We start from the raw sequence: 14069 nt of genomic DNA on the forward strand, positions 1-14069 counted from the left end.
GTCAGACAGGATCGTTTTAAGCATCAGTTAAACACGAAGGCGCGCTATAAAAGGAGAGGTGCCTTAGGTACCTCTGGATCATTTGTCAATCAACCGTCGTGGCATACAGAACTCCAAAACGGCTTGAGCTGCAGTCAATGCAAGGCACTGACCAGAGGTGCATTTCTCGGTAAATTTCTATGTTTTCATCAAAATGGAAGAATTTGTTGAGGTTTGTATTCGTTTTTGGCGGTAAATTTGAAATTCGAAATGATTCGCTTCGCCATCGCCCAAAATTGCCATGGCGTAATTTCATGTCTGTTTCAATACTGGATGTAGATAACTGTAAGAATAAAAAGAAAAGATGAAGAAATGTTCAAGGTATTTCTTCAACAATGCGAAGGGGAAGTGCTGTCAATCCTGCGGAAGAAAAATAGAAGCAGAGCGACTGTTGCAGGCGAAGTTCTGGAGCGCGCGAGTGAACCGTCGCCGACCACCGATTCACTTCAACATGTCCAGGCGTCGATGTCGCCAAACGAATCATCTGTACGGGCTTCCTCCACAAATGGTGCGATTTCTTTTTCTTTTTCTTTTTTTTTAATCTTAGTATAATATGATTACAACAATACTGGATGATCCTTGACCTTTGGAACAATACATTAGAAAGGTAACTTAGGACTACTGTTCGACACTAACAATCACTGTGATAATGTATCACCAAGATTGAAACACTCGCGTAACACTATAATTTCTCAGAAGTAACTAATTGCAGAGTTTTTACAAACTAGGAAATACTAGTTAGAATATACTTGCAAACCACAGATTTTTTCGTATGATGCGACAGTTCATGTCTTAGACTGCTTCCTTTTGATGCCTTCATTTTCCGAAATGCAGCCTTGCGTGACACCTACAAAACGTTTTGTCCTGCCTAAGAATGTTTTGAAAAGAGTTATTTCTTTAGAACTACAGGTTTTATTTATTGCAATATTTTATACTACACCTTGGGCAAACTTGTCAATGAAACATGAAAAATGTACATAAAAATTGTCCAAAATAAAATGCAGGCGGGAAGACCAGTTGTACGATCATATCAGACTTCATGACTGTTCAGTTACGCTTTCGCTCTAACAGTTGTTTTACTTTGTCTCCACAATAGCTGATGCAAGAGAGGACGAGTTCGAAATGTGTATTTACTGTCGGCAAACGCCATGTGTAACGACCGACAGTCGCAAATACCTTGGCTATCGCGAAGCACATATTCAAAATCATGTGCGACGAAGAAAAGATTACAAGACGTACTGGAGAGCATTGAACAAATGTGGGCTCTGGAAAGACCCTATTTATCAGGCAAGAAAAGTCGAACTGGGGGACCACGTTAATGCTGTGCGGGAAAGGATGCCCAATTGTGTTATAAAAGATGTGAGGTCAAGGTTTCCTAACCTTCCTGGTATTCCCTATATGTTATAAAAGATGTGAGGTCAAGGTTTCCTAACCCTCCTGGTATTCCCTATATGGGGCATAGAAGGGAATAATAAAATTCTCATTCAAATGCCCACGTCAAAGAGAGCCCAAGTACCAAATTGTTTACGGTCCATTTTATAATGTCCACACAGCAAATTATAGTGACTTTCCTATAAGTTAGGAAAAGATATACAGTGCAGAGAAAAGTAACAGATAATGAGTCTGCTTGGAAAATACCTAGTGTCAAACCTCATACTCATGTTTTCATCACTTAGTACCAGCAGTTGGTAGAATTGGTCCTCCCTAATTGACCTCACATATTTTACAGGACATTTGGGCTCCTAGTTGTAATTATCACAGAAACTGTGGTGCAATGGAAAACAGATGAGACATCATTTGTTTAAATTAAAAAAAGGTAGACCAGATAGTTTCTCTGAAATGAAATGTCTTTGAAGTAAGCACCCTGGTCTCTGCCAAGCGATTTGGATTCCTGGCATGTTGGTACATCTGTAGAGACGATGCTTCTCGATTCACATTTTCATTCTGTAAGACAAATGAGTCAATAAACATGAGAAAGCAGTGAATCCAAAAAGTGCCAAAGTTATTTAGATAAGTTTCTTACCCAATCAAGAATAGCTAACTCCATGCGCATGTTGTACGAGTCATCCCCATAATGAATCCGCTTTGCAGCATAAATGAGCATCACTGAATGGAGAGACTCAATCCAATATGTTTCCCTGCACTAAAGAAGGCAACAAATTATGGGTGATTTTTCTTTAACTGGAAAATGAATTATTTTGTTCAACTCATTTATGGCCCTTACCTCAACATCATTAATTTGCGCCAGTACCGGTCAGCGGTATCTGGGTTGAGCATGCCCTTTTGACGGTTTTTCCGCCTCGTCGCGTCGGCCATATTGTTTGTTACTCGTTCGGAGTCTAGTTTCCCTGTTGCGATTAAAGCCTTTCACTATCTGGACGTGCCTTGGTTCATTGTGTTAACTCCCCTACTGGCGTGGTGGCAGTGTTCGGTTCTACCCAGGCCATATTTTCGCCGAAGAAGGCTATTTTTCGCCTCGTCCACGTGAGCCAAAACAGTGTATCCTTCGCCGTGTCAACACGTTCCAGAGCCCTAAACGTGAAATATGGCTGCAACACACCGTGCACCGAAGCAGTGGTGCCTCTCCAAAGTGGAATCTATCAATTCCTTTGAAAACTGGAAGCAAAACCTCATTTACACTCTTTCTTTGGACAGCAACTTCGCCCCCTTCCTCGCAGATGGATTCACATGGTTAAAAAAGACCAGGGGTCAGCCGCTTCGAGGTCTCCACAACGATGGCGAATCAGTGCCATTAGCTCGTCGCCTGACAGCCCGCCAAAAGGTTAACTTCCTCGAGCTGATGTTAGGACAGATCGCCAACTATTGTCCAATTATCTCTCGAAATACTCTGGTGAAAAACTCTACATCCCTCGAGTTCATCTGGCAAACCATCAGACAGCACTTTGGTTTCCAAGTCACCGGGGCTCAGTTCATTGACTTTTCCGAAATACACCTAGCTGCTGATGAGCGCCCCGAAGACCTGTACCAGCGCCTCACAGCATTCGTAGAAGATTCATTGCTACGTGCCAACGGCTTAACCCACAATGGCCAAGCAGTGCAGGAGGATGAGGAATTAACCCCTACACTCGAAAACTTTTTGGTCCTCACTTGGTTACGCCTCATTCACCCCAGTCTCCCACGACTGGTTAAGCAGCGTTATGGTACAGAGTTGAGATCCCGTACTCTTGCCTCGATCAAACCTGAGATCTCGCAGGCCCTCAATTCCTTACTCGAGGAAATCCGCACGTCGGATGATGCCAGAATCCTGCGTGCTGCTGTTACAGACGATTTTCGTCGCCCTCGTCAGAGTAACAGGGGTGTTCCTAGAGCCCGTCCCAGACAACCCCGCCAAGACAAGGTCTGTCCTCTATGTAAACAGGCTGGCCGTTCTATGACAAACCACTTCCTCAGTCAGTGTACCTTCCTCCCCGACAGTGACAGGCGTTTCATGGTGAAAGCACGACAGATCGCCGGCATCCTTGACAATGACCAAGAAATCGAGACCAGTCCTGATTCTGATTCACCAGACCCTGACACAACATTGCCAGGCCCGGACATGGTGGCCTACCGTGTGCAGACCCGCCAGTCCCCTTACATGGATGTTTTTCACGATCATCGAGTCGTGCGCGTCACCCTCGACAGCGGTGCAACTGGTAATATGATACGCCGTTCAACCGCGAAACACCTCGGCTGTCCGATAATCTCAAGTGCCCAGTCCGTCCAACAGGCTGATGGCTCGTCTCAGCTCCAGGTGATAGGAGAAATTCGTACCACCTTCACCCGGGACCACACCAACTTCGCGTTTGAAGGTCTCGTAGTTGAGAATCTTGATGTTGAGGTACTTGCCGGTACCCCCTTTATGGAGACGAATGACATCGCTGTCCGACCCGCTAAGAGAGAGGTACTACTAGGCAATGGCTCAGTCTACACGTATGGGTCCAAATCCCCACCCAACCCTCATGCAACCGCACGTAGAGCATTTGTCCTACGCGCCCCCGCTCCATCCCAGACAGTGTGGCCTGGAGAGTTCATGGAAGTACGTCTACCAGACGATGCACCTTCTGACTCGGAGTACGCACTAGAGCCTCGCATCGACGCACCCAGTGCACACAATCTGAAGCCATCCCAGTTGTGGCCACAACCTGGTGTCGTTTCCAGCGTTGCCCGAGCCATACGGATTCCTAACCTATCAAGCGTACCCCGCACTCTCAAGCGCCACGAACACTTCTGCCAAGTCATCCCTGTTTTTGAGCCCCCCGAAGTCCCATCATCACCCCCACCTACTGCTCAGCGCCCGTTGCCGCCCTCCAGTACACGTTACTCTGCGTCCGTTCAGGTTGATCCAGACAACACCCTTCCCCAAACCGTTCGTGCAGACTTCCAATCACTACTTACAGAGTACGACACTGTATTTGACCCGCAATTCCCCGGATACAACGGAGCCGCTGGCGCATACAAGGCCAAAGTCAACATGGGTCCTGTCGAACCTCCTCAGCGGAAGGGTCGCCTCCCCCAATACGCACGGGATAAGCTCATCCAGCTCCAGGAAAAGTTTGACGACCTAGAGATTCTTGGCGTCTTCCGCCGCCCCGAAGATGTGGGTATCACCATTGAATACCTCAATCCATCTTTCCTTGTAAAGAAGCCTAATGGTGGTTCCCGTCTCGTCACCGCCTTTTCTGATGTGGGCAGATACAGCAAACCACAACCATCCCTGCTACCCGATGTTGACTCCACATTACGGCTCATCGCCCAATGGTCACACATAATTGTCACTGACCTTACAAGTGCTTTCTACCAGATCCCTTTAGCCAGAGAGTCCATGAAGTACTGCGGTGTCGCCACCCCCTTTAAAGGCGTCCGGGTGTATGCCCGCTCCACTATGGGAATGCCTGGCTCAGAGACTGCTCTAGAGGAGGTTATGTGCCGTGTTCTAGGCCCCTTACTTCAAGATGGAGTCGTGGCCAAGATCGCCGATGATTTATACTGCGGGGGCAACACCCCTCTAGAGTTACTACACAACTGGAATAGGGTCCTGCAAGCTCTTCACAAATGCAACCTGCGTTTGTCAGCCCACAAGACCATAATCAACCCCAAGTCAACCACTATCCTTGGTTGGATTTGGTCCGCCGGTACCCTGTCTGCCAGTGCCCACCGCCTCAACACCCTCGCCACGTACCCTGTGCCAAACACTGTTGGTCGTTTGAGATCGTTCATTGGTGCGTACAAAGTCCTGTCTCGTGTTATCCCACGGTGCTCTAGTTATCTAACCCCGCTGGATGCCGTCACGGCTGGACGTACTTCACAAGAATCCATCACCTGGTCTGATAGTCTCAGGGCTGCATTCCATAACGCTCAGAAGGCCCTATCCTCAGCCCTCTCTATCACCTTACCTAGACCTGAGGACCAACTATGGGTCGTCACCGATGGCGCAGTCAAGGACCCAGGAATAGGCGCCACCCTCTATGTGACGCGCAACAACAAGCTACACATCGCCGGTTTTTTCAGCGCTAAGCTGCGGGGCACTCAGACAACGTGGCTTCCGTGCGAAGTAGAAGCCCTCTCCATCGCTGCGGCCACAAAGCACTTCAGTCCATACCTCATCCAGTCATCCAATAAAGCCTGTATCCTAACGGACAGTAAGCCATGCGTCCAGGCTTATGAGAAGCTATGCCGCGGCGAGTTCTCCGCAAGTCCTCGCGTATCTACTTTCCTGTCAGTTGTCAGCCGCTACCAGGCCTCAGTGCGACACGTCTCCGGCGCCTCTATCCTCCAGTCAGACTTCGCGAGTCGAAATGCTGCTCCTTGTGAGAATGAAACCTGTCAGATTTGCCTGTTTATCGCCTCAACCAGAGATTCTGTTGTCCGAGCCGCGACTGTCCAGGACATCCTCCAAGGCAATGCCCGCCTCCCTTTCACCAGCCGTCCGGCCTGGTTGGCCATACAGTCTGAATGCCCAGACCTACGCCGCACGCACGCACACCTTGTCCAAGGCACAAGACCTTCCAAGAAGCTCACAAACATAAAGGACGTCAAACGCTATTTGCAGGTCGCCTCAATCGCAAGTGATGGCCTGCTCGTCGTCCAACGTCATGATCCCTTGTCACCGACCAGAGAGTGTATCATTGTCCCTCGCCAGGCCTTGGATGGCCTCTTGACAGCCCTTCACATTCAGCTCAGCCACCCTTCTTGTCACCAGTTAAAAATGGTTGCCAAGCGTTATCTGTTCGCCCTCGACCTGGACAAGGCAGTCTCCCGTGTTTCCGATGGATGCCACTCCTGTGCAGCAATTCAGAGATCACCAACAGCACGAATTGACCAGTCCACTTCGCCTCCACCTGAAACTGTTGGGCAGTCCTTTGCGGCAGATGTCATAAAACGTTCTCGCCAACTTATCTTTGTACTCCGTGAAACAGTGACCTCTTACACGTCCAGTCTCTTTCTTGAGAACGAACGCCACCAAACTTTGCGTGATGCCATTATAAAGCTCTGCGTGGAAATGCGCCCAATGGATGGTCCACCTGCTGTGATCCGCACCGACCCCGCTCCCGGATTCAAGGCCCTTGTCAATGATTCACTCTTACAGAAACACAGAATCACAATTGAGCTTGGCCATGCCAAAAATCCCAACAAGAACCCCGTTGCAGAGAGAGCAGTCCAGGAATTGGAGAATGAGCTGTTACGTCAGGAGCCTCTCGGTAGTTCTGTCTCTCCCCTCACCCTCGCCGTAGCCACTTCAGCCTTAAACTCACGTATCCGTTCAAGAGGGCTTTCCTCTCGAGAAATGTGGACCCAGCGGGATCAGTTCTCAAACAAGCAGTTACCCCTCGCAGATGACCACATAATTTCCCTCCAGCATGAACAGCGTCTCTCCAACCATCCCCTCAGTGAACGTTCCAAAGCTCCTGGTCAGTCAAGGCGTCCTACCCCCCTGATCGATATTGGTGATCTTGTGTACCTTCACTCTGACCTCAACAAGTCTCGTGCTCGTGACCGCTATCTCGTTGTAGCCATTGATCCTCCATTCTGCAACATCAAAAAGTTCATTGGATCCCAGTTGCGAAGTTCATCGTACCATGTCAAGCTATCTGAGTGCTTCAAGGTCCCATCTGACTTGGGTGATCCCTTCCGTGCCTCTCCGACCCTACGCAAACACTACTCTGATTCCGACGACGAAGATGGTCCTACTACAACGACTCACCCTCCCCCCTCTTTGCCTGCCATCCCTGAGGCCATCGCAGCTTCCACACACCCACCAGTTGTCAACCCTCAGTCTTACAGTCCAGCCCCTGCCTCTCCCGTTGACCATACCATGGATGATGTCGCTACACAGTCGCCCTGCCCTCATCCTTCCCCAGTGGAGTATGCAGCCGCCTCAGCGGTGCCTTCTCCGCCTGCCCTACGGAGATCATCGCGCACCCGCCGTCCTCCTTCTCGTTTTGCAGATTATGACTCTGAACGTTGAACACCGATCTTTAAACTCTGAACTTTGACTCGCCCGCGCGTGTCAATTTGTTAGTTAGTCTTAAGTGTATGTTAACTTGTTTTTAGTTCTTGTTTCTCCTTAAAAAAAAAAAAAAAAAAAAAAAAAAAAAAAAAAAAAAAGAAGAAAGAAGTCACGCCAGTACCGGTCAGCGGTATCTGGGTTGAGCATGCCCTTTTGACGGTTTTTCCGCCTCGTCGCGTCGGCCATATTGTTTGTTACTCGTTCGGAGTCTAGTTTCCCTGTTGCGATTAAAGCCTTTCACTATCTGGACGTGCCTTGGTTCATTGTGTTAACTCCCCTACTGGCGTTGGAAGAAGAGATAAACTTCTTCATGCAAAGAAACATAAACATACAGCATGTGTCAATTATTTACCTGCATGTAGTCTGATGCATGCCTATAAATTGAAGTGCTCATAATGGCTTTCCTGTAGGCAGCTACTGCTTCAGGTTTAGTTAACAGTCTTTTGCTCATCACATAGCCATTCTGCTTGCACCGTGACTCCGCATGGCATCTGACATGATTACCCTGAGTAATAAATACACCAAGTTATGGAAAAATAGATTAATAAATCAGTAGTAATAATTATAGTAAATATAATGTCTCTTGTTCACTATTATTAAAGAAATATGTGCAATCTTTGAGGTAATGATCATGTCATATCTTGCTAGAATAACACAACAAAAGGTACTTACAAAAATGAAAACAAAATACTATGTTCTCTCAATAAACAGTCATTCAAATTACCTGGTAATGGTCAACTACATTCAACAGTGTACCCTGAAATTCTTCTTCAGTGGGTGGACTGTTCTTCATGCAGAAGTACACATGAGTCCTTGTACTTTTCACTGTAAAATATTCACAATTATTATATTCCATTGTATTCATCTCATATCAAGAAGGAATTTGACATCTGCAGATCATTGTAGAGAGAATATAGCTTCCGATGACTCTCATAAGAGAGATATCTTACCTTTGTCGGACAATTCAAAAAACCACTTTGAGCCCTCATCCCTCTGTGGTCCTGAGGCAACTTTCTTCATTGCTTTAGTCACAGACTTTGCACCTGAAAATAAACAAAAAATTTTAATACCAATAAAAGGCTAATTTTCAAGAAATAGTCATAATCATCAAGACAAAATGAGCCAAAAAATACAAGTGTATATTGAGTACCATGCCAAGAGTCAAAGGAATTAAGCATTCCTTTTGACAAGATCCATGTTTTTAGCTGTAATACAAAGTCATGTGCCACCTCTGCAACATGGAACCCTGAAAAAAGAATTACTTTAGTTGCATTATAAAATATACTTCTGATCTCCATATTTGTATTTACATATGTGATATGATATTATTGAGGATGCAAACTTATCATACCTTGTGTCTCACAGAGATAAGTCAACAGCTCTTTTGTCATAGGGACCTCACGGCTTACTGCTGAAGTTTCATTGGCCTTACTTGACAACTGCTAACACCTTTTTGGTCCTAAAGATAATCAGTGCAAATGAAATGATTTTAGGAATGGTGTTGAACATAATAGAGGTTCAACATATCATACAAAGAAATCGAGTAGAAAGCATCTCATGAGAAAGAAAGGGCTGACACTGTTGTGTGTGCTGCTGATCGACTGGAATCATGCCTTGCATCTGTTATAACACACTGCAGGAAAATGGTAGAAATCAAAACATAAAAATGGTCACATTTCTCTACTCACAGATATTTTCAAGGTTTACAATCTGATATAAGATTTTATATCTTTGTACCTGCCAGTCTACATAATATACTCCGAGTATGGCAGGTGTATAAGTATGTGGCCAAAGACAAAATGAAGTTAAAATGACTACTTGTACCTCTCCATTCACAGCATATGCAGGGTTACTCTTCACTTGTTCTTGAGCAGCCAACATCGACTCATTGGAAACCCTCTTCACGACTGTCAAGTAACCAAGCTTTTTCAAGACTGTTGAAGTGATTAAAAATAGAAGTATTTTAGAATGCATCTGGTAGGGCAGAAACCAAAGAAGGAACAGTTCAGTCAGTTTGAGCTATCTTGATAGAACATTCATGATTTAACAACCTGCAAACTGCTGTTGACTGCCTTCTCCTTGCAAGGAGAAAGACTACATGATTTTCAGAGCATCTGAGAATGTGCATTGCTAACCTGTGTCGAAGGTCTTTTCTCCCTCTGACCCGATGTTGGCTGCTTGACAGAAACTTGTGTATTGTGTCTCTGTCAAGCCACAGGAAAATACTCCATGAATCAATCTATGAAAAAGAGAGACAGATAAGTGACCAGTTACAAAAAACAAAAACTCTAAAATACCGAGATAATAAATTTCAGTAAATTTCGAGCAAAAAATGAAAGAGTGCTCACCTCAAATTTACATAGTACTTTGGAGGAGATCCTCCCATGATGGGGGAGGAGAGCAGAGCAACTTGAAAGAATCTCCACCAACGCATGAAATTGTCACTGACACGACATGACTCTGTCGATTGAAGACAAGTGATTTGCAATCGAGGGGTTTTCCACAATAACAACATGATGTCGATAGCGTATTACAGAAAAAAGAAAACAGAGTTCACAGAGATTCTTCGCTGCAGCGATATATGGAGTCGTTCTCTGCTGAAGATGCAGTGATTTGCATTCTTTGTGGCGTACGTTCTGCTTGTGGAAGAGAAATTGGAGAAAAAGGATCACTGAAAGGCAAAGAAATACGCGAAGATGGAGTAGAAGAAGCTGAAGGAATTGAAAACCGTGCAGTTGTGGATGGTGTAGAGAGAAGAGAGGGGTTCGGACTTCCCGTTGATGGTAAGCTCAGATCGCTCGATGTCAGTCGTTTCCTCTCAATTTTCTCCTCAAAAGCTAACAGAAGAGCTTCCGTTAAATCTGCATTCTGTGTGCTTGTAGTCGCTTTTGTGAGATTCAACGAGCCTCTGGCCATCTTTATGCGGTCTTTGATGCCGAGAAGTCTGCTCTCCTGAGTTCGAGGAACTTCTATGTTGAACGAGAACTGAGGACCTCGATCCGTTGGACGCTTTTTTTGGGTACAGATGGGTTATTTCCCTCAGCCATAACGAATAAATTTCCCAATAAAAATATCTTTCGAGCAGCGACAGCCAAGACTTTTCCCCAAACTGAACTAGAGTTGTGAAATTCTGTCTCAAAATCGCACTTACTTGCGAAATCATCCATACTTTAGAGGTTTTGTCACAGAATATTGTCACAAATAATAATAGTCTGAGCATTGCGCATAGAATGTTTCATGAAACCGCTAGTTTCAATGAGAATAATCTGAAGGCTCGGAGAACCAATGTTTATTAGGGGCTTGGGACATAAGCCGAAGTTACACGGCGCGAATTTTGAAAAGACAACTGTACGAGTGTCTCGTCGACCGCAGATCGCGCTTTGAGCGGCCGAACGATAACTTAATGCCAATTAATATCAAAATGAGCTCAATTATGGGAATTAGAGTCAACAAGACGCAATATCTTCTAGTTTATTGACACAAAAAAACACTAAAAGTGTGTCTTTTATGCAGACCGTTTCACTCATGGTGGGACCGTTGGTCGCCATATTGGATGAGTTTTGCATTTGAGCTGAAACAAAGGGGAGGAGCCAAGCTATTTATAGCGCGCCTTCGTGTTTAAAGTTGAGCTCCTGGCTGAAACCTGAAGCAAGAGGTTGACAAGAGTTTGAATGTAGCGTTACGGTGTGAGTCAGGTGATAAGATGAAGAAGTTATGAATTATTAGATACCAACATGCGCTGAAGCTATGTCGAGAGATTATCAAAACTGAAATGAGGTAAATTGAAGTACAGCATAGTTCTCTTCGAGCACGAGGCCCATTCAGGTCAAAGACTTCATCTAGCAAAAACACGATGAATAAACATAACTGCAAAAGTTTTATGGTTATTCATTGTGGTGCAGGCACTAGCACAGGGAATTTAGTGTCATTGTTTATCTTACGATTAGTTTGTTTCTGAAGTGGATCGTAACATTTCGACTTCATACTGCTAGTCCTCTTTGGGCGATCGAGTAATAGGGCCTCGTTTGCATTCATAGATTTTGTGAATCAAGAAACAAAGAGACCTTTAGAAGATGAAAAGAACTCCAAAAAAGGCAAACCAACGCTGAAAATAGAAGAAAAAGGAGAAAACATGCTTGATAGCAAAAAAGATGGTATTTATATCCATTGTCATCCAAATGGAATCACTGGCGGTATCCCTGAAAACCATCAACTAAACGATGTGGTATGTGATTCTCAAGACAGCGTGAACCGATTCAAAGGACAGGAGAGCCAGAAAGCTCATTCGAAGGGTACGTGATTTTAAACTAATATGATTTTAGCATAGAAGTTATTCATTGATATATTTTGTGAATAATTTATACATTTCTTTTTATACAACAGTAATGGTATTTTCATAACAAGGTAAATTCGTTTTTTGCGCTCCTTATTTGTGGTTGTACTCTATAGCATCGTTTGATACATTATTTCTCTTCTCTGTTTTGGGATAGACTCATCTCGAATTTCTCTTGACAACAAACTAACAACAGAAGAGGAAAATTGTTTTAGTACGCTAGAGGAGTCAAAGCTGGAGAAAATCGAAACAACAACCAGAACACAATCTGCTGATAAACTAAGCCCAAGAATCGAAAAAGGTGCAGGTGAATCGAGCCTTTGCACCAACTATGCAGATACTGCTATTGTTACCTTTTCGTCTGCACCAGTGGATTCGAACTCAACAATGCCACAAATTGACGATTTACCGCCAATCCAACAACATGGTGAAACAACAGAGACAACTAACGCAGATGAAATCGCAGCTGTAAGATCAGAGGAGATGGCCCAAAGATGTGAGTAGGCCCAGGAAACAGAATTGAAAAAAATGATTTGCTGCCAGCCTTTGGATGTTAGAAGCTAGTTTCATGGCTGAAATTCTGCAGTCTTCTTCCAGAATGTTTCAAACGTTGATGGGTCGAGAAGAGGAAAAGGGCTCATTAATACATTAATACTGCACGCTATATAGGACGTGACCACAGTCTAACTTGACTATCAAATGAGAATAGAGTGACAACTGATAATATGGTAGATGCTGTTATGTAGTTTAAAGTGTATCTTTTGATTATGGCCGACTCAGGAAGAAAAAAATAACTCCTTACCTTTAAAGCGATGGCTCACTGTGTTAGGCATGAAGAGAGCTCTCCGTCCAAAATATCCATTTCAGATTCTCGGCACGGTGGCTCGCCCGCGTTATCGACATCCAGGTATTGTGAGAATAAAAACAAACTTTGGGTAGATTCTAACTTCTCTCTAATGCAAGCTTTGCCCGAGATACCCGTTGGACGGTAAAGAGAATTTATTGGAAGAAAGATGATGCAAGACATGATTGCTAAACTCTTACCATTCTTTTTCTTCTTTGGTCCAGGTAAACGGAGGAAATTCGGAGCTAAAGTAGAGGAAGATTTCTTCTATCAGCAAGGCTCTGTTTTAGATGGTCATGAAGACAGAGAGGTAGAATTTAAGTCTCTAGCAGGTGCCAGCCCTGGATCACTCAGATGGAAAGTAATGGAGAAGGCAAAAAAGTTCATTTGTGGCTGCTTAAATGCTGATAGGAAAGGTATAATATATTTCGGAGTGGGAGACTCTCAAGAACAAGGCTCGAAATTCCAACATGGAGAAATTATTGGACTTGACGTTGAGAATGTCAAAGACGATATCAATAAAGCCTTCCAAGATGTTCTCGACCACCACATAAAAAGCGACGATAGGCCGCTTCAGAAAGGCGGGGAACAAAATTGTATCAATATCTACTTCATCCCTGTGAAGAGCACGCAGAATGCAATTGACCTTTATGTCATAGAAATCGAGGTGGCTCGAAACTTTCTTTATTGTAAAGAAAATGTATACTACTACAAAGTTTGGAGCGAAAAGAGCGAGAGCAGGGACTGCACTGGCAAGACGGGCTTGCGAGACTTTTTCAAAGTAAAGGACGAGTTTGTGGAAGCTGCAATTCGTACCAACGGCGCGTCTTGCTGTGTTAAGCCAAATGAAGTGAAATGGCAAATACGAGACCCCTTGTCTAAAAGGTACAAGGAATGGAAACGGGATGTCAAATGTGGTACGTAAGTTATTTCTTGAAGCAGCCAGTTAAAAAAAAAGACAAAAAAGCTACAAATCTTATCCGAGACCAGCAATCTCTTGATCGGGTAGGTTAGGCATCGCAGGGTATCGGAGACCTCAGCGGTTGTTGTCTTCACTATGCAAGCAATGGTAAAGGACAGCGGTGTGTCGCAGTAGTTAACGTTTTCCAATTATCAGTTTGTGATCTGTGAAAGTACGTGACCATTTCCATTGAAGAACACTCTTCTTAACATAATAATTCGTACAGCCTTTACCATCATTTAACTTGTTTTATTCTTTTCCTTTCAGGAGTCAGTGGTTTAACTTCTGATGGTAAGTTGCTGCGCATAAAAACTTGCAGTAACATTTTGTTTCGTGCATAAATGATTTTAAATCTGCCACTTTGAGACTCAGTTAAAAGTAGTCT

At 44.5% G+C, this 14069-nt stretch overlaps 3 protein-coding genes and 1 pseudogene across 4 annotated transcripts in view; 2 read left to right on the forward strand and 2 right to left on the reverse strand.

Annotated features, from left to right (window-relative positions):
* LOC131793010 (sterile alpha motif domain-containing protein 9-like) overlaps positions 1-14069 on the forward strand; it is a 36253-nt gene that overhangs the window by 14765 nt on the left and 7419 nt on the right. For both annotated transcript variants that reach the window (XM_066163116.1, XM_066163117.1), the window contains 4 exons: positions 11584-11838; positions 12037-12375; positions 12948-13640; positions 13952-13975. In XM_066163116.1, coding sequence (XP_066019213.1) covers positions 11584-11838; positions 12037-12375; positions 12948-13640; positions 13952-13975 — 1311 coding nt within the window. The remainder of the gene's footprint in view (positions 1-11583; positions 11839-12036; positions 12376-12947; positions 13641-13951; positions 13976-14069) is intronic.
* Positions 33-8781, reverse strand: LOC136279420 (uncharacterized). The gene is made up of 6 exons (XM_066163118.1): positions 8697-8781; positions 8497-8581; positions 8271-8371; positions 7899-8051; positions 2063-2182; positions 33-1983 (listed from the first exon to the last, which is right to left on the reverse strand). The coding sequence occupies exons 1-6, from the start codon at positions 8697-8699 to the stop codon at positions 1846-1848; spliced, it is 600 nt and encodes a 199-aa protein (XP_066019215.1). The 5' UTR covers positions 8700-8781; the 3' UTR covers positions 33-1845.
* On the forward strand, positions 1978-7610 carry LOC136279421 (uncharacterized). The gene is made up of 2 exons (XM_066163119.1): positions 1978-3707; positions 3963-7610. Exons 1-2 carry the CDS (start codon positions 2585-2587, stop codon positions 7502-7504), a joined length of 4665 nt encoding a protein of 1554 aa, XP_066019216.1. The 5' UTR covers positions 1978-2584; the 3' UTR covers positions 7505-7610.
* LOC136279419 (uncharacterized) lies at positions 9020-10717 on the reverse strand (annotated as a pseudogene).

The sequence above is a fragment of the Pocillopora verrucosa genome, chromosome 3 (genome assembly GCF_036669915.1).
Source record: "Pocillopora verrucosa isolate sample1 chromosome 3, ASM3666991v2, whole genome shotgun sequence".
In the NCBI taxonomy this organism is placed as follows: Eukaryota; Metazoa; Cnidaria; class Anthozoa; order Scleractinia; family Pocilloporidae; genus Pocillopora; species Pocillopora verrucosa.

What these genes read in the sequence shown, in the direction of transcription:
- LOC136279421 (XM_066163119.1), top strand. Translation starts at nt 2,585, where the DNA reads ATGGCTGCAACACACCGTGCACCGAAGCAGTGGTGCCTCTCCAAAGTG. An exon ending in AACTGGTAATATGATACGCC is followed by an intron (nt 3,708 to 3,962) that starts GTTCAACCGCGA and finishes GCAATGGCTCAG; the next exon opens with TCTACACGTATGGGTCCAAA.
- LOC136279420 (XM_066163118.1), bottom strand. An exon ending in TTTTGAATTGTCCGACAAAG is followed by an intron (nt 8,372 to 8,496) that starts GTAAGATATCTC and finishes AATATTTTACAG; the next exon opens with TGAAAAGTACAAGGACTCAT. An exon ending in AGTTAGCTATTCTTGATTGG is followed by an intron (nt 1,984 to 2,062) that starts GTAAGAAACTTA and finishes TTTGTCTTACAG; the next exon opens with AATGAAAATGTGAATCGAGA.